Consider the following 18,635-nt stretch of genomic DNA (forward strand, 5'->3'; position numbering starts at 1 on the left):
CTTCAGTGTTAAAAAGGTATGACAGCTGTCACTGAGGCATACTGTATAATATTATGGTACTAATATGTACCTTTATAGTACCTCTATGCACTCTTTAAGCGTAAATAAGATGTGTGCCTTTTGAAATGGTACTGTCCCAGTGACAACTGCTGTACCTTTTTACCTGAGAGTGTGTGATCCTTCAGAAATCTTTCTGATATGCTGATTTGCTACTTAACATTTCTTTTTATTATCAATCTTGAAAACAGTTGTACTGCATAATATTTTTCCATTATACATTTTTCAGTGTTCTTTGATCCTTTAAAATAACTGCATATAGCCTATTTGAAATATGTGTTAACATTATAAATGCCTTTACTGTCATTTGCTGAATAAATGTATTAATTCCCTGCAAAAAGGAAATATGTAGCTCTGTCACTCACTTGTATTTAGTTATTTAGGCCTTTAAATTTGTTTAGTTTATTTATGTAAATTTTTATTTGTATTTATTTATTATTTATTATTTTTTTTATTTTTTTTTGAGAGATGGAAAGTTTGATGCCGCCACCTTTGTGGCTACAGTCAAAACGATCAAACTGCTGTTCCACACAGAAACGCTAGATGGAGACAAGTTCACATGACAGACGCTACAAAATGCCACAGAAGTTTACAATCATACTGTCAGGTGTATTCACAATAGAATAAGTTTAACCATTTTACAGAGGGGCCTTTTTTCAGAAATACTGATAGAGTCTTAAATGTTAGGTAACTAATATTTAGTGTGCAATTAAAATGATAAAACAATCATATGTTTGTAATAAATTCGAAAGGTTACGATGATGACGAATTTCTCCGTGAATTCGCTTTGGTGGTTGCGGTAACGAGTAGACAGATAGACGAGTGGAAAATTAGCTAAGCGTCGCGATTTCTTTTTCTTTGTTCCTGAATAACCGAGTCTGTGTCTTTAAACAGATATTTTCTGTGCAGTCGCTGTTTATCATGTACTCGTTTAGTCCCACCTCTTCCTGCAGCAGCGCTGAGTGCCAGAGAGAGACTGAGCGCAGATAGAGTCAGATCATGAGAAGTGACGGACAGCGATGACAGTGAAACCCTGCAAGAGTGCAGCCTGTACCTGAGAAACACGGACGTCTGAGAGAATAACAGGACTCACTTCTTCGGATACATCATTGATATCAGCTAAAAATCTGATTTCATTAACTAACATTAAGGAGAAGTGAATTTTGCAGGCGAAGCTGTGTTTACAAGGGATTCTCAGTCATCATTTGCCATTTAAATGGCATGAGACGCGGATGTCAAGAGATGTTTGAAGTGCACCTGGATGTTTCAGCTCATCTAATGGAGAACATTGTGTGTCTGTCCAAGATCAGCTGAGTGAGTGTTTCTCAGATGTTGAGATGATGTTCTGCATGTTCACAGGACAAGTTCATTTATCAGATATGAAGTTATAAATCAGCATGGCTTTGGGTGTATTTTCTTACAAACAAGTGAATTTTAACATGTAATTTGTTTGCAATTTAAAAAGTAAACCAGCAGTAAGCAATCATGGTAGAACCTGTTGGCTTTGTGGAAGCGTGGAAAGCTCAGTTCCCTGACTCAGATCCTCCTGAGATGTCTTTGAACTCTGTTGGAGACATAGAGCAGGAGCTGGAGAAATGCCGAAACTCTATTAGGCGTCTGGAGATGGAAGTGAACAAGGAACGCTTTCGAATGATCTACCTACAAACGCTTCTGGCCAAGGAGCGGAGAAGCCATGACTCTCAGCGATGGGGTTTCAGTAGGGTCTCACAAGGTGAGCGTAAGCCAGCATCCATGGACGCCCATCATCAGAAATCTGATGGGAGCAAGGGTTCCCCAGCCAAACTGATGCACACAACCGCAGCAGAGGACAGCCATGAGTCTCAGCCCTGTGTCGAGGTGGTGGGACGTGATGTCTCAGACTTGGACAGGCAGAAAAACAGAGATGGAGAAGTTGACGGGATGTCTCCATACAAAAGAAGGAGCGTTGAAGCTCCACTCAAGCCCATTGCTGGACGTGGACTTGTGCACCATGAGGCGGATGGTGTTCCAGAGTCTCCACCAAAGGAGAAGGTCACCACGGGGTTGGGAGTCGCTGCGCTTCGGTCAAACTTTGAACGTATCAGAAGAGCCAATTCTCAAACATCTGGCGAGGGGAAAAGTGAGAGGCCTTACTACGTCAACATGGAGTACCACCACGAGAAAGGTCTTGTTCGGGTCAATGATAGAGACGTCTCAGAGAAGATAAGTAGTCTAGGCAGTCAGGCTATGCAGATGGAGCGCAAGAGATCTTTGCATTCTGTCCCAGGGAATCTGTCCACTGCTTTTGGGGACATCCGTAAACCAGAGCGGTCTCATGAAAGAGCCATAGACAGTGGTTACAACTGTGAGTATGAGGAGCCTGATCTAAACCCTGGGTTCCTCAAAGACAGTTCAGTAAGACTTAATGGAAGAAGAGCAACTCAGCAGAACTGGCACCAATCAGACTGTCAGCCCTATACGACTGTTTATGTGGGGGGTATTATGGGAGACGGAGAGGACCTGCACTTGACCTGGCCCAGGCGGTCTTACTCGCCTGGTAGTTTTGAGGATGGATACACACCGGATTGCAGCTCCAATGAAAACCTGACATCCAGCGAGGAAGACTTCTCCTCAGGGCAGTCCAGCCATGTGTCCCCGAGCCCCACCGCCTACCGAATGTACCGAGAGAAGAGTCGCTCTCCATCCCAGCACTCCCAGCAGTCTTTTGAAAGTGGCAGCCCCCCTACCCCACAGTCCCAAAAGCGTCTCAAGCAACAGCTAGCGCTCTCCGATGCCAATGTTGTTGGTGTCCGCAAGATCTGGCCTGCTGATGGAGGCTCCAGCATCTTTAGCAACAGTTTCCTTGGAGATCTGGGTAAGACAACATTCTTGCAGTGTTTACTTTTGTAACTTTACTTTTGTCTGTTTGGTGGGACAGAATATTTAATATTTTCTATTTAACATTTTCAAACTTTTTGACCCCAAGTAGTTACAATTATGATGGCCTCCTTGTGATTATTTCACGATATATATGGCATGTGTATTTCATGCATACAGATCCATTTATATTGTATGAGGAAAACTATTGAAGAATAGTTTTGCCTTGAAAAAGAGTTGGCTTTTATGTTGTCACTGCACTAAATCCTAAACAAATTAAGATATTATCTAGAAAATGTGAACTTTGTATTAAGGGTTAGGCCTATTTAAAATATTAAAGGGGTCCTATTATGCTTTTTCACTTTTTGAATTTAAGTCAGTGAGTAGTGTGTATGTTTGGGCATAAAAAAGATCTACAAAGTTACAAATCTCAAAGTCCACTCCAAAGGGAGATATTTCATTGTTAAAAAATCCCTTTTCAAGAACTACAACGAAAGGCTTGTTTGGACTGCAGCGTTGTTTTCCAGGTTTTGTGATGTCACAAAGCGGCTCATTAGAATATCATTAAAATAATTCCCACTTTCCCACATGGAAATTCAAATGGTTGGGGGGTGGGGAGGGGAGGGGTGAGGTCGTGGTTAGAACAAAGCCACTAGAAGGCAAGCCTGCAACCATAAGCCAAAAAAGCATAACGGCTAAAGCTAACGCTTCCGGTTTGGCAGTACAGTACATGGGAGAGGAGATCAGAGGCCTTTTTTTTTTTTTTAATGGATGTCAGTGGAGGAGAGGCTTCACTAATAAACAGCTTTTTAGAGGAAACAGCTTATGATTTAATAAATCTGCTAATCGTCAACATGTTTTACACTAAACAATACTTTTGGATTTTACAACGAAAAAAAAGGCCGCTTTATAAGAGAAGTCACTGACTTTTTGTGACAGGTGGCATTCAGCTAGCTTACGGCACTTCTCATTCATTGCTATGGGATCTGTAAACAGAGATTGAGTGTCATACAACTCTGACTGAAATTCAGTGACATCAAGGCTGTAATGTGATTGGTTATTAAGACAAACACGATCCAACCAATACAAAACAATACCTACAATATCAACTAACAAAAAACACAACATCTCCCCTGAACTCTGCATCACTGTTTAGAACACTTGGTTGAGTGCATCAGTCAAGATGACGACGAAGAAGAAGTGCTGCTGTAGTGTCAAGTTTTCGCAAGTTATTACACATGCACCAGAATAATTATGTATGTAAATATGTATGTTAAAATTATGAAAACGTTTTTATAATAAATTGGAGACAGTACAGTACTGGACAATGATGTAATCTGCAGAATTTACATTTCAATTATGAGAGTACAGTGTTTCCCATACATTGAGTGTGGGTGTTTTTATATCACTGAAGGAAACGGACTGTCTTGAGAAAAATGGATGTCATTTTAATTTAATCTTGCATGTAATGTCTGAGAAAGCAGCGTTTGTGAACGGAGTGCTGCTTTGTGTACAACCATTACCTGGGAAACCTCTATATCTACCACTCCAAGAGTGCCTCCTGCTGGCAAACAATGAATTTGCATATATATGCCACACAAATAGAGTGCAAGTCTGTGGGAAACACTGTACTATGGTATAAATCAAGCGGCAACCTCCTGCTCTCTTTCATGAAGCCAACAAGGAAGTGACTAAAACTGCAATTCATCAACTGGCCGCTAGAGGCTGGCTCCAAAATCCCATTGACTCCCCATGTTAAAATGCCCAACTTCACAGCAGAAAAAAACATGCTTACAGCCTGGTACAAAAAATTATTTTGGTCTATATAGCTAATTTTGCCCTTCATGACAACTGTGAGGGGGGTGATTTTTTTTTTTATAACTAATCCGTTTAAATTATATTAAGCCTTAAAGTTCTGCATAATTAAGGGAGTGGCCACTTGAGTGACAGGTGGATTGCCGCTGCTACACTGCCATCGCACTTGGTGGGCGTGGCTTCAGCAACCAGCTCCCACCTTTTTGCCAATTTTCAATTATCCGGGAAAGACGCGCTTTGACGCGCTGCAAGGATGGCGATGGCCCGCTCCGCCCACTTTGCACTTCAAAAACGCTCTACAGGAATCTACGGGTGACGTCACAGACACTACGTCCATGTTTTTATACAGTCTATGGTATAAATAAATTCAACTGTATAACAGTTTCATTGCAATTCATGTTATAATGTTAGAATTAAAGAGCAATAAACATAATACATTTGCACTTATCTGTACATAGTAGTTATTTTTTTTGCAGTTATTTTTAAGAGGTTGTTGACATCCTATCTAAGGGACCGTTTACACCACAACGTTTTCAGCCAAAAACGGGAAACTATTCAAGCATTTTGCCTGTTCATTTACATGACAATGGCGTTTTGGGGACTGAAAATGCATTATTTTGAAATCAGGTTTCAAAGTGCAAGTTTTTAAAAACACCACCATTAACGTTTCCGTGTAAACACCAAATACTGGAGACAGATTAGTCTCAAATATAATTCACGCAAAACGTGATAGGTATGTAGACATTTGCAGTACGTGTTGTTTTTAAAGGCAAGCGCAAACAAACATACACAACAATGGTGGAGTATATGCAGCGTTTTTGTCGGTTTTTCTTTTTGCTAACACTTCTTCAGCAAAGTGCGGATTAACTTCTGCGGATAAACAGGTACTTTACTAACAAGGTGACAACACCAACTACTGGCCTGGCATACGTAATAAAGCGTTTTTGTCGGTTTTTGTGGGTATTTTTAAATGCAAATCATTTTGAAAATGTTGTGGTGTGTATACGTGAAAAACTCGAGCCTCTTGTTCAGTATTCTTGGGGTCTGAATCTGGCTCAAATTGATATGGCAATATTGACGCCATTTTTACCTATACCGGAGCAGACGGAACTTGCTTCTTTGGCAAGGGGCGGGGCAGTACTGAAACACTATCTAAGCTGGTCGCCAGTCACAGCACACTGGGACAGCTAACCAATCACATCTAATTTTGTTTTCGGAAGGCGGGCCTTCATCAAACCCAGAAACTAATCGAGCCGTTTGTGCCAGGCTGGGGAGAAAGGTGTTGTAATAATGTAAATTATTTGAAAAATAATGCGTTTTTCAAACCACCAAGCATGAGGGCATTTTCAAGTACACCCCCAAAACAAAATCAAGACTTTGTAAAAGAGCATAATAGGACCCCTTTAATAAAAAATCAGGGCAAAATAAGATACTTAATTTGTGCTTTAATCTTTTGAAGCAGTCTTTTTTTTTTGAAAGCAGAATGAAACTGTAATAGCATCAACTTTGGTAAATGTATTATAAAATTATTACTTTTACAATTTAATTAGTATCATTGATTAAAAGTAAACTGACCTAAAAATGTTTCATAAAAAGCTTTTTATTCTGTCAAATATCCCATTATCCTCAAGCAACCCCTATACCCAAGATTGAAAAAATCCACAATCCATAATTGTTTGTGTTTTTATTTTTCCAACTACGTTTCTAGCCCTCTACTATCATTCTTCTTTATGTGAGCTCTCCATGTGGTTTCTCCTGCTCCTTATCTCACTGTCATGATACGACTGGTCGGATCTGCAGTGTTTGAGGCCAAGCATGGCCTGAGGCAGTGCAGTCGCTCACTGTCTGTCCACTCAGAGCATTTATGCATCAGTTCACATTAGTGTTGTTGTCCTGCCTAGGGATAATTAAGCTAAAGGGGTCATCCAGCATGGTAAATTTAGCAAAGATTTTTGTTGGGGGAGGGGCAAAAAGCTAATTACAAGAAACAAATTAAGAAGGGCACTGAAGATGTCACTTGGACTAAACGATCAGACATCTGTGGTTATATTGGTTTGAATGGAACCACAAAGAATGGTTCCTCATTGTGAATGGAAGCTAATAATCCATTTGAATGTATGGTCACAATGCAAATGGTATGTATAGGCTATTGTAGCCTTTCAGTCTGGTTTTTCTCTTGTGGGTCATCACAATGCAAAGAAGAAATGTAGTTTGTAGCAAAGTGTCTTGCACTCAGAAGTAGTTTTGGCTTTTAACAGTTTAATTTTAACAATCATTCACACTCTTGCAACTTATACACACGTTCGTTCAGATTGACTTAATTTGGGGTCCCAGAGACCCTAATGTACAAAGAATGAAATTAATACTTTTATAATATTATAAATTATATTACTTTTATTTAGCAATGGTGTATTAAATTAATCAAAAGATTGTTAGACAAGTTTTTAAGCAGCACAACTGTTCTGATTGATAATAATAATAAAACTTTTTAAGCACCAAATCAGCATATTAGATTGATTTCTGAAGGATCTTGTGACACTGAAGAATAGAGTAATCGCTTCTGAAATTTCAGCTTTGCATCACCGGAACAAATTACATTTTAAACTATATTCAAATAGAGAACAGTTATGCTAATGAAAAAAAATGCAACCTTGGAGCAAAAGAGAATTATTTCAAATACATTAAAAATGGCCCCAACTGAACTGTACTACTAGTCTATGTAGTGTCCATTTTTTATGGAGAACATTTGAAGCATGTTTTCAAGTTGAAAATTTGTTTATAATGAATTAAAATCAAATAGATATGTCATATCAATCCATTTTAACTGAGCCTTAGAGTCTCAAAACAGAAGATTAGTGTTACATGATTTCACAAGAACTCAGTAATGATACAATCTAGATCAAGCTGAATGCATCATAATTGCATTTGCTCATGTTGGTTCACGTCTCATTTTATTATGTGTTTTCTTTGCTTTATTGCCTACAATTGGAAACTGTCTTAATGTCTTATGAAATAGTCAAGAAAAAAGGGACTCTTTAAGTTAAATTTTCTAAGTGCAATATGACAAAAAGTAGAGGAACTGAGAGGAGACTTCAGAGCCAAGAGCAGATTTCACTCCTTTCAAGCAGAAAAGAGCTCATCAGCTCAGTCCAAGCTCTAGTTACTTAAGCAGGCAGAGAGAGCTGCAAACTCAGCACACCACAAACAAATTGCAAATGATCAGTGTAAAGTTGTGTTTTAGTGACAGGATCGTGATTTACACCAGTGGGAAGTGCAGCCGTTCTTCAGGCTCTCTGTAAGCTTTCCCAAAATTATTTTCTGCAATCTTAATCTAATGCCCTCAAGCTGTTCAAAAACTGCACATTCCTCTTGCAAATAGTTTAAACGGTCTCCGTTAGATCCATTACCCTGAAAGAAAGTGATCAGAGAGCATGATGCGCAGATTTTAGTCCCTGAAATTCTCAGTCACGCTCACCTAGTGCCCCTCCCTCGTGTAAACATCAGCGGGCACTGCAGCCACGTGCGCTTGTCAAACAAGCACATGCTGTGCCACAGTCTGTGGTAACTGCCCTGATATTTCTGAAAATCCTCAAGGCAGCATTTTAATACGAATGTACTATAAAATTAATGATACTTATATAGGGGTCATACATTGTCTGTAGTCATGAAAGTGACTTATACATGCCTGAGGTTATTTCGCAACAAGGAAGAGACATCTTGATGGAAATCTCTTGAGGGAACACCCACAATAAAAATTTTTCCTTAGACCTCTTCTGCGGTAAAACAGTTATTTTTCACTCATGTTTCAGAATCCACCTCATTCACAGTGGTGAAAAGGCAATTGCTGTCATGATCAATCACAAGTGTTGCTCGAAATGGATTGAGGTTGTCTTTGTGGGCATTATGCTAACAGAACCAGTCAGTGAAGGAGATCAGGTGGTTCTTATAGTTTTACCGTTGGCATTTTTCTTGGGAAGCAAAATTGGCAGTTTACGCTTCCATCAACTGGGTGTTAAAAGTCACCTCTTAGGAACAAACCGGCCCTGGCAGACAACCTAATCCTGCCTCTATTATTAAAATAAACAGTCCTTTGTTAAAGTCCTCACAGACTCTTGAGTTCACTTTGCATGCTGGCTTGTGTTAAAAAAAAAGTCTGGCTAGAAGATACAGGTTTTTTCAGGCTTGTGGGTTCTGCATGGCAGGGTTGGGAAAAATTTAGGATTAAAGAATTGGCTACCTTTCAGTTCCTGAACCTTTCCAGTTCCTTTCAGTATCTATCTATCTATCTATCTATCTATCTATCTATCTATCTATCTATCTATCTATCTATCTGTCTGTCTGTCTGTCTGTCTGTCTGTCTGTCTGTCTGTCTGTCTGTCTGTCTGTCTGTATCTGTCTGTCTGTCTGTCTGTCTGTCTGTCTGTCTGTCTGTCTGTCTGTCTGTCTGTCTGTCTGTTATTTTTTCATTCAGTTGATCACTCTATCACTTGTTCTTTCATTCTGTCGTTCACTCTATCCTTTGTAATTCACTCTGTCCTTAATTTTTTCTTTCTATCATTTGCTCTGTCCTTTGCTTCTATTGTTCTTTCGTTCTGTTGGTTGCTTTGTCTTTCTATCTGTCTGAATTTCTTCAAATTTCAGTTCGTTGTAATTCCTTATTAAATATTTTAAATTAAAATCGAAATTCAGAATTTCAGTTGAAATTTAGAAGACATTCTGAACTAAATTCTGAATGGCGCACAACCCTGCTGCATGGAAATCCTTTCTGATAACAGGTGGTAATGCACATTATCTTTGCTTTAATGTTGTTTTTCGTAACATTCATGACTATTTTTGAGGCTTTGCAAACAGAATCTGTGGTTCACATTCAGTAAGGCTTTGGAAATAGCGAGAGGTATTTGCTGGCTCTTATCCTTCTTGTTGTTTTCCCGTTTTATCATCCGCCAGAGCCCATAAATCCACCGAAAGCCTCAACATCAGAAATACCGCTCGTACAACATCAAACGTGCACCATGTGCACATAAAGCCTGACAGCAGTAGCAACCACTGCATGTAATTTGCTTCTTTTCAAACAGTCTACTTATGTGGTGTGTTAAGCTGTAATTTTGCACTACCAGTGCCCTAAGACACACTAACTGGCCCTTTTTCTGTGTGTGACTGTTTGTGTGTCACCTGTTGTCCTGGGGGTTGGGCTGTGTAAATGGGGGCAGGGCTTAGGCCAGGCTGGCACGGGTCCAGCTGGCACAGGTCTCAGAGAGCCCTGCACCAACATCACCAGCTGCAGGGGAAAGAGCACATCTTTCTCACTGTCATTTAATGGGAGGAGCTTTCCACTCTACACAAACACACTGGTGTGTTATTTTATGCAGCACAGATGTAAACCAATATATAGGAAGAAACAGTCACAGCACATCTAAAACCATGTATATTCTTGGGGAATTAGCTGCTTTCTAAGAATTAATTATATATATGGGCATAAAGACCTCATGGAATAATTTGACAAGGTCTGCTTTCCTGTATTAAAACAGGAAGTTTGGAAATATTGAAGGGCTGTCCTTTTTTTTTGGAGAACAAACACAAAATAAAAAGAAATCAGATATGACTGACACAAGTCTGAAAATTGCTGTTGGTGTGCCACCAAAACAGTCTCTTCCTTTTCACACACTGTGTTGCTTATGTCACAAAGAGAATCAGAAAAGTCTGGCTAGAAGATACAGGTTTTTTCAGGCTTGTGGGTTCTGCATGGCAGGGTTGGGAAAAATTTAGGATTAAAGAATTGGCTACCTTTCAGTTCCTGAACCTTTCCAGTTCCTTTCAGTATCTATCTATCTATCTATCTATCTATCTATCTATCTATCTATCTGTCTGTCTGTCTGTCTGTCTGTTATCTGTCTGTCTGTCTGTCTGTCTGTCTGTCTGTCTGTCTGTAATTCAGTTACCACAGCCACACAAAACCTAATTTTTCATTCTGTTGGTGTGCCACCAAAACAGCCTCTTCCTTTTCACACACTGTGTTGCTTATGTCACAAAGGCAGAATAGTCTCTTGATTACAGAGGACGATGTCAGTGATGGAAAGAGTTGCAATGGGGCCCTGTTGGCAAGAGTAAACAGCATCATCATGAAACTTTTTCAGCGGTGCTTTTACTTCAAATGGACACTGAAGAACTGGCTTTTCTGGGGTTTGAAATCAGTGTTTTTCTGGCTTCCTGTGGATTCTGTTGGCATTTTAATGGTTTTAAAATTTGTTTCCAACCCTTTCTAATTTTATAATGTTGGTATTTCAGATGAAACTGGATATTCAACATGAAAATACATTAACGTTATAAAGTTTGGGGTCACTACAATTTCTTTTTCTTTTTTTTTTTGGAAATAAATTAATACTTGTATTTAACAAGGGCACATTAAAACAATCAAAAGTGACAGTAGAGACATTTATAAAATTGCAATTCTGGATCTGTTCTTTTGAACTTCCTATTCATCAAGTAATCTTAAAAAAAAAATCATGGTTTCCGTGAAAATATAAAGTAGCACAACTGTTTTAATTGATAATTGATTATTATCAGAAAAGCTTCTTATGCACCCAATCAGCCTATCAGAATGCTTTCAGAAGGATCATGTGATACTGAAGACTGAAGTAATGATGCTGAAAATTCAGCTTTCTTATCACAGAAATAAATTACATTTTAAAATACATTAAAATAGAAAACTTATTTTAAATTGTAATAATATTTCACAATATGACTATTTTTACTATATTTTTGATTAGCTTAATAAATGCAGCCTTGAGAGACTTCTTTAATCAACATTACGAAAAATCTTACCAACCCCAAACATTTGAATGGTACTTTTAATGGTATTTTTACTTTTAGGTTTGCCTATATAATCTTAATATAAAAGTATGAGAAACGAGCATGCACAATTAAATATCCAAATCTCTAATATCAGCCAATAACTAATGTTACTGATATATCATACATCAGTTTTCTTAACTATGTCTTTTTCCATTCCTGCATGCATTTCTTTATTCATAACATTTAGCACAGTGACTGAATCAGGCAGTGCTGTGTTTCCCCTGAGGTCTTCAGCACAGTGCAGTCTTGTTAGTTTAACGTGCTGTACATTATGTGGTTCTCGTCTTACTCAGCCATGTCACCTCCCGTCCTAATTCTGCACCAGTCCCTCTTGTCTGCTATAGGACCACCCCCTCTCCAACATTTCCCCTCAGTAGCGTAACCTATCCGACCTAATTTTCTTTGTCTTTCTGTTCTGTCGGTCCCCCGTGATTCACAGTAACATCATAACCCTCGGCTGCCTCCCTGTCCTACCACAACTGCCTTGTCCTTTTGCCTTTGTCTTCAGATTTCTGATTGATGTTAACCCTATAAGGCTGACTGTATTATAGTTGATATGCATATTTTTTAAAGATTCTAAATTATGAACATGAATTAATCAATTAGCAAATCAACAGTTATCAAAACATTGCTGAAAAACCTGTTTTACACAATCTACTGCATGCATTCTGTCATCTGATACTACTTTTTTATATTTTAAATTTGTATGCAAAAAATGTAAGCATAACTTTTATATTGTTTACGATATTTGAAGAAAAACCTAGAAACTGAACTTTACACTGATAATATCAAGCAAGACCGTAAAGATACAAACTACAAAGTTTAACTTTCCACTGTTCCTCTGCTGTTTGCCCTGATCCCCCTCTGGGGCTTAGCCAGCTTCCCTGGTGGAAATAAAAGGGCCTTCTGTGCTCCCTAAAGTGTTTATGGAATGTCTCAGCTGCTTGAGAAGTGTAGTAAATACACGGCTAATGAAATGTAAAGTGGCCCACGAGCACTGACCCTTGGGGGCTGTTGCACAGTCATGTGTGTTGAAAGTGGTTGGTGTAAAGTGCAGCCTGGAGGTCGGATACATCACTTATAAGATTTAATATATTCTTCTATGGTTTTATGATAAAAGATCCTTATGTTAATGCTTGGGATGTGATATGTTGCCTTTAGTGGTTACTGTTGATGCCCTCTGCTCTGTGTATGTTCTATGGATGTTCATGGCTGCAGACAACAACAAAAAAATCCCTATGACAAAACTTTTAGGAGCCAAACTACTTTTTAGATGACAAATGATATTATGATCTGTTACTCTAGTTCTCCTTATTTCTCTTCACTTCATTGAATATAATGTTTTCTTACTTATGCTTTAACAGTCACTTCTGTGTGCCGAGATGAATGACGTTTTAGTACACAGACTGCCAAATTACGTTATATACAAAAGGGTATTTTTTTTCTAGTTTTCTAGTCCAATTTGATGCTGTTTCTCTAGTTCTCCTTATTGTATTTGTGCTTGAATATTTCTGCTTGTTTAGGAAGAAAACTTCCAAGTCATTGAAAAAGTTCCTATTACAGTCTGTTGAAACCTTACAGTTGCACACTGTTACATAATAAGCAAGTAATATTTTTGTAAAATATTACAATTTTAATCTTCTTTTTTTATATATATTGTTATTGAATAATTTAAACAAATTAATGTTTTAAATGTTTCTTGTAAATATGTGACAACCTGTCAGTAAACAGACTGATGTAAGTCTCACTTACCTAAAATAAATGTACCGGTTCATTTTGAATAAAACCAAAGATGATTCTCAGTTTAGTAAGGGAGTCAGTTGTAAACTTAGTATTGCCTCTAAGTCTGAATTAGGGGTCAACCGATATGTGCTTTTTAGGGCCGATGTTGATACCGATTATTACAGATCAAGTCGTCTGATAACCGATATTTTGAACAGATATATATGTCTGGCATAAAAATTTAAGAATAATCCCCTTTCTGACAAAAACTTTCTTTAAATGCTTTTAAATAATTTTATCGGCAAATTGGTTTTAATAATGACCGATACAAATAACCATAAAAAATGCTTAATACACGACAGCTTTCTTCTTTCGTGAGGGGGTTTGGCTCAACGGCATCTATGTTTCCAGGCAGTACATTAAAGAACGTGACACACACGTCTCCCAGAAATCCTGTATAATTCAACCAATCCGATGATGACTTCGAAACTCCTTAAATCCAACCTACTTTGTGAACCACAGACTACTATCGTTTAGACAACGGTCCGTGGGCGTGACGTCTAAGGCTGAGACTACTCAAGTACAGACTTGGACATTTATTAAGCTTTGATATACCCTGTTCCCACTCAGATCTATTTAAGCATTTTTAATGAGTATGTTGGGAAGTCCCACCCTGATTCTCATTAGCTCTTCTCAACCTATCTGATAAATAAAGAGAATTTAATGACTGTGGTCACTTTGATTCATCCTCCTCCATAATGAAGGCAGCCGATGGGCGATGGAAGTGTTTTAGTGAAGCATGAGGGAACTGGCCATCAGCCAACCAGCAGGGAGTGTGTGGTTAAACACATGCACTCCTCAGGTCCAGCAGGAGTGCCACCCTTTCCCAGGCCCTGAGTTTTTATTTTGATTCAGTATGTGGATGGGATTTGCTTATAAAGTCCATTTGGGAACTCTAAACAATACAGTACATTTGGCCTGTACTCTGTCTCTTTTCCACAGTGCAAAATAAGCAGAAACGTTTCACTGCTGATTTATTGAAGGCTTAAGCTTTTGAATACCACTGAGTCTTTAGCTGCCATGCCAACCGCTGGTTTAATGGTCTTACCAATGCTTAATTGCTTAGATGGTCGGTTTAGATATTAAAATGTTGGTCAGACTAATTGTTTTCATCTATTGTGATGACGTTATTGCACTGAGAAGCGTTTTAGAGTAACCATAAGATCTGTTTTAGAGCCAGGCTGTGTTTGATAGGACTGTGTGCTTTTCCTCAGAAGGACAGAGAGATCTGTATTAATAGTGTTGCAGAAAACCATTGCTATTTTAATTCCTTATGAATATGAGGCCCAGCTATGCTTTTCCACTCCCTAAATTATCTCAAGCCAGACATTAGGGTGACACAGAATTACTAATAGCATTTTATGCTAGGAAAAAGCTAAATGTTTGGTCATTGTCCTATGTTGATACTATATACAGTATGTAAGGCATCCCATTTATTGACCAGCTGCTATTTTTTCTCCAGAATAAATCTAAGCAAATCTTGTATTGACTCCTCAACTGGCTGTCCTAAGTGAATTGCCTTTGACGGAGGCTATTTTTTAGTTGCCTCTTGTAGCCATGCAAATGTGTCTGCGTGACTTTCTGGTAAAATCCATTTCCACTCTTACCCGCATGACCAACCACCTCTCCGGTGACCGTGCTGTCGAGAGCTCCATTGATTTACTGAAGAAGCAAATCCTTTTAACACCACAGCACTTTTCTCTTTACTCTCAGAGGCCTCTCCTGAAATCGATGTGTGTGGAGTGAAGGCCAGTGGCCCCATCATTAACCCGTACCGATCAGGTGCTGGATTTAAGTGTCACTCACTTTATCTGTTGTCCCAGTAGGAGACAGGGAACACATATTTGGATATTTTAAAACCCAAGTTTGTTTTAAAGTGTTTAGCCACAAGATGAGGCCTGTTTGTCATAATGCTTTCAGCAAAATGAGTTCAGGACATTCAACATGAAAACTGAGAGTAGAAAAGTTTATGGTTTGATTTATTTAAAAATCGTAGTAAAAAAATTCATCATGCATAAATAAAAAAAAAAAAAAAAAAAAAAAAAAAAAAAAAAAAAAAAAAAAAATAGATAGATAACTAAAGAAGAAGGATAGAAGGAAAGAACAACAGAGAGAGTGAAGGACAGAACAAAAGAGTGAAGGATAGAGCGAGCGATACGGTGACAGAAAGAAGGATAGAGCAAACAATAGAGCGAAAGAATAATGGATAGTGCGAATGATAAAACATGAATGAAAGATAGAGTGAGCGAAAGAATTATAGAATGGACAATAGAGTAAAAGAATGAAGGATAGAATAAAAGAGAACAAAGATTTGAGTGAACTATAGAACGAAGGATAGAAAGAAAGAACAAAAGACTGAAGGATAGAGAGGACAATACAATGACAGAAAGAAGGATAGAGTGAACGATAGAGTGAAAGAACAGTAAATAATGCTAGCGATTAGACATGAATGAAAGATAAAGCGAGCAAAAGAATTATAGTCAACTATAAAAGGAAAAAAATGAAGGATATAAAGAACAAGGGATATACTGTAGCAGACAATAAAACTAAAGAATAGAGTGAGTGAGAATGAAAGAACAAAGCATAGAAAGAACAAAGAATATAAAGAAATGTGTTTTTGATGTCAAAAATAGAGAAATACCAGACAATTTCAAAATCTTTTTGAAGTTTTATAAGCTGATTTTGGTTAGCTATCTATTGTTGTACAGTTACCGAAAATATTTTTTTCTGAAATGCAATTTTAGACTTTGTTTACAATATCTTTCCCATCATCCATCTCAGAAATGTTCTTATTGTTTTATTCCGGCACTGTGACTATGCTACCTTCCACCATTGTCATTCAATTATTACACCAGTTATGAAAACAGCTCTATTGAGCAAGTCCAGATTTTTAGTCTGAGTCAGTGAGTGAAGTGTGGAGATGTTTACAGTTCCAGCTTACAAAGAAAGACATGAAGGGGGCTGTTCCCACGAACCTGTTATCATGGAATCTACCCTACTAAGTGTTTATTACAGACTGAGCGATCCAAATAAATGCACTCTGTCCTCCCACGTTTACCTGGCACTGCTGTTAGCCCTTTTCTATCGTAATGTGAAGAATGATGATTGAGAGCGTCCAGGAATGTGTAAGTCATATTAAAATGAATGGGCTCTTATCATTTCCTACATGCATTTTATGAACCTTGTGAAATATATTAAGAAATACCTGTTTCTGTCATCGACATATCAAATGAAAGATGAAGAAAAGTGACCTGAACTGGAAATACTGTAGTTCAAGTAAATGTAACTAAATACATGGCTCAAATAGGTAATGACTAACCAAAAATTTCCCCAAGTTTAGAGAAGTTTGCTTTTTATTGGCTTTGGATATGCTGCTAACCTCAATTGGTGATCATTTTTTAATTTTTAGGGGAACTTAATTTTTTGACGTTTCGGATTCCAAACTTCAGACTTGAGAGGAAGAAGAGTAACATACTGAAATGACATTGATGTTTGACCTGCTTCCTCTGTGTAGATATGCTTGTTCCTTTTCTATTGTTTCTTTTGCAGGATGCCAAAACATTTTTTCAACTTTGCGAACCCAAGAAAAATGGCCAAAACGAAATGGAAACTTGAAAAAGTCACAGAAAAAGCACAGAATCTGTGTCGATATCTTATCTGTGATGTTGCTTTGGTGTTGATGTGGTGTTGTAGATGGTGTGTCATAAACAGGAAGTTGCTTTATCCAAAATAGTAACAGTTGAATAGCTTTCAGTGGGCTGAAGAGCTTTTTCCTGCCTGCTATATTTACATCGTCTCCCTTCTGAGGGGAAAACAGTCCACCAGTTTATCTTTGAGGTGTTACGGAAATTTGAGACACAATAACCACATGTTCCAGATAAAAACAAATGTAGTACCGACAGGCTTTTGATACGCACACATAGGCCACATCCTTTGTTTCATGAGTTGGATTTACATGTAAACCTGCCAAAAATGATATTTTCACACAACAGATATGTCCTGTTGACCTATAGGGGTCCATATGCACACATATAGAGGAACGTTACAGCATGTTATGTATTCCTCTTCATGCTCATCACACTGCTGACATCATAACTGTGAAATCTTTAGCTGTGATATAAATAGGGTTTTTAAAAAACCATTACCAAGATGTGTCCTACTTTATAAATGCTTAATCGTTCAGAGCACAATTGATTTAAATTTGACTGTGCAATAAATATAAAACAAGGGGGAGTTTGTATTTGTGTTTTAAATAACGGAACAGATTAAAAAAGAATTTACACAAGCTAATGTGTTTCCACAAGCTAATGAACGAATTGTTTAACTTAGAAGCATATATAGAATATATAGAAATATATATATATATATATATATAATTTATAACTTTTTGTGGTTTATATATTTTATATATAATTATATTTAAGTGATTTTATATTATATGAATAATAATTTAAATATATATATATATATATATATATATATATATATATATATATATATATATATATATGTGTGTGTGTGTGTGTGCGTGTGTGTGATTATTGTTTTATTTCTTATTTTATTGTTTATTTGCATTTTCTGTCTGGAGTTATTATACATGATTATACATGACCTACCACACAGGAACCTTTTCACTATAGAATTTTCAGATCATCTAATGCAGCCTTGGATCAACTTTGATCCTCGAGTTAGAGAAGATAGTTATGAGCAGCTGGTTATATTAGATCAGTGAATCTGATCCTGAGATGGATTGCTCCTGGCCTTACACATCTGGCGCTTTCCCCTCCCTTCGGGATCATATTCAAACACACGGATTAAGATGATCTGTGTGTGGTTTGTGAGTGTGTGTGTGTGTGTGCACATATCGGTTCAAGGAAAAAGACTAAGAGTGGGGCAACTTTTTTGGTATTATCGCAGGATAGAAATGCTGATGTTGCGTCATGACCGTTTAATCTGGCTCGTGTTGAACTGTGTGATGCATTTGTATTCACTGCCAGCAGACACTGAACCATCTGCACTCGGTTGCCCTGTTCATCGCTAACCAGAGTACTGGGATTTTAAGTTCAGGAGTCAAAGCTCTTTGCTGGTATCTTTGCCCTCCCGTTTGTGGATTTTTGAATAGCATTATATAACAGCTTTGAGTCTTCGTCATTTCAGAGATAAATTCTGAGTATTTAATGTTTCCTTCCAAAGAAAAGGGGGTCATTTTTACCACTTTGTTCCACTGAAGGCCTTTTTAAGACTTCCTGGTTGTGTCTGTGAAAATGTTTGAC

At 37.8% G+C, this 18,635-nt stretch overlaps 1 protein-coding gene across 1 annotated transcript in view; it reads left to right on the plus strand.

The window, feature by feature from the left end:
* Positions 1–1,003: 1,003 nt before the first annotated feature.
* Positions 1,004–18,635, plus strand: part of LOC109109368 (breakpoint cluster region protein-like) — a 42,546-nt gene continuing 24,914 nt past the window's right edge. The window contains exon 1 of the mRNA XM_042729919.1: positions 1,004–2,911. Within this exon, the coding sequence (XP_042585853.1) occupies positions 1,543–2,911 (1,369 nt within the window). The 5' untranslated portion in view covers positions 1,004–1,542. The remainder of the gene's footprint in view (positions 2,912–18,635) is intronic.

Source organism: Cyprinus carpio, chromosome B8 (genome assembly GCF_018340385.1).
Source record: "Cyprinus carpio isolate SPL01 chromosome B8, ASM1834038v1, whole genome shotgun sequence".
NCBI classification, from domain to species: domain Eukaryota; kingdom Metazoa; phylum Chordata; class Actinopteri; order Cypriniformes; family Cyprinidae; genus Cyprinus; species Cyprinus carpio.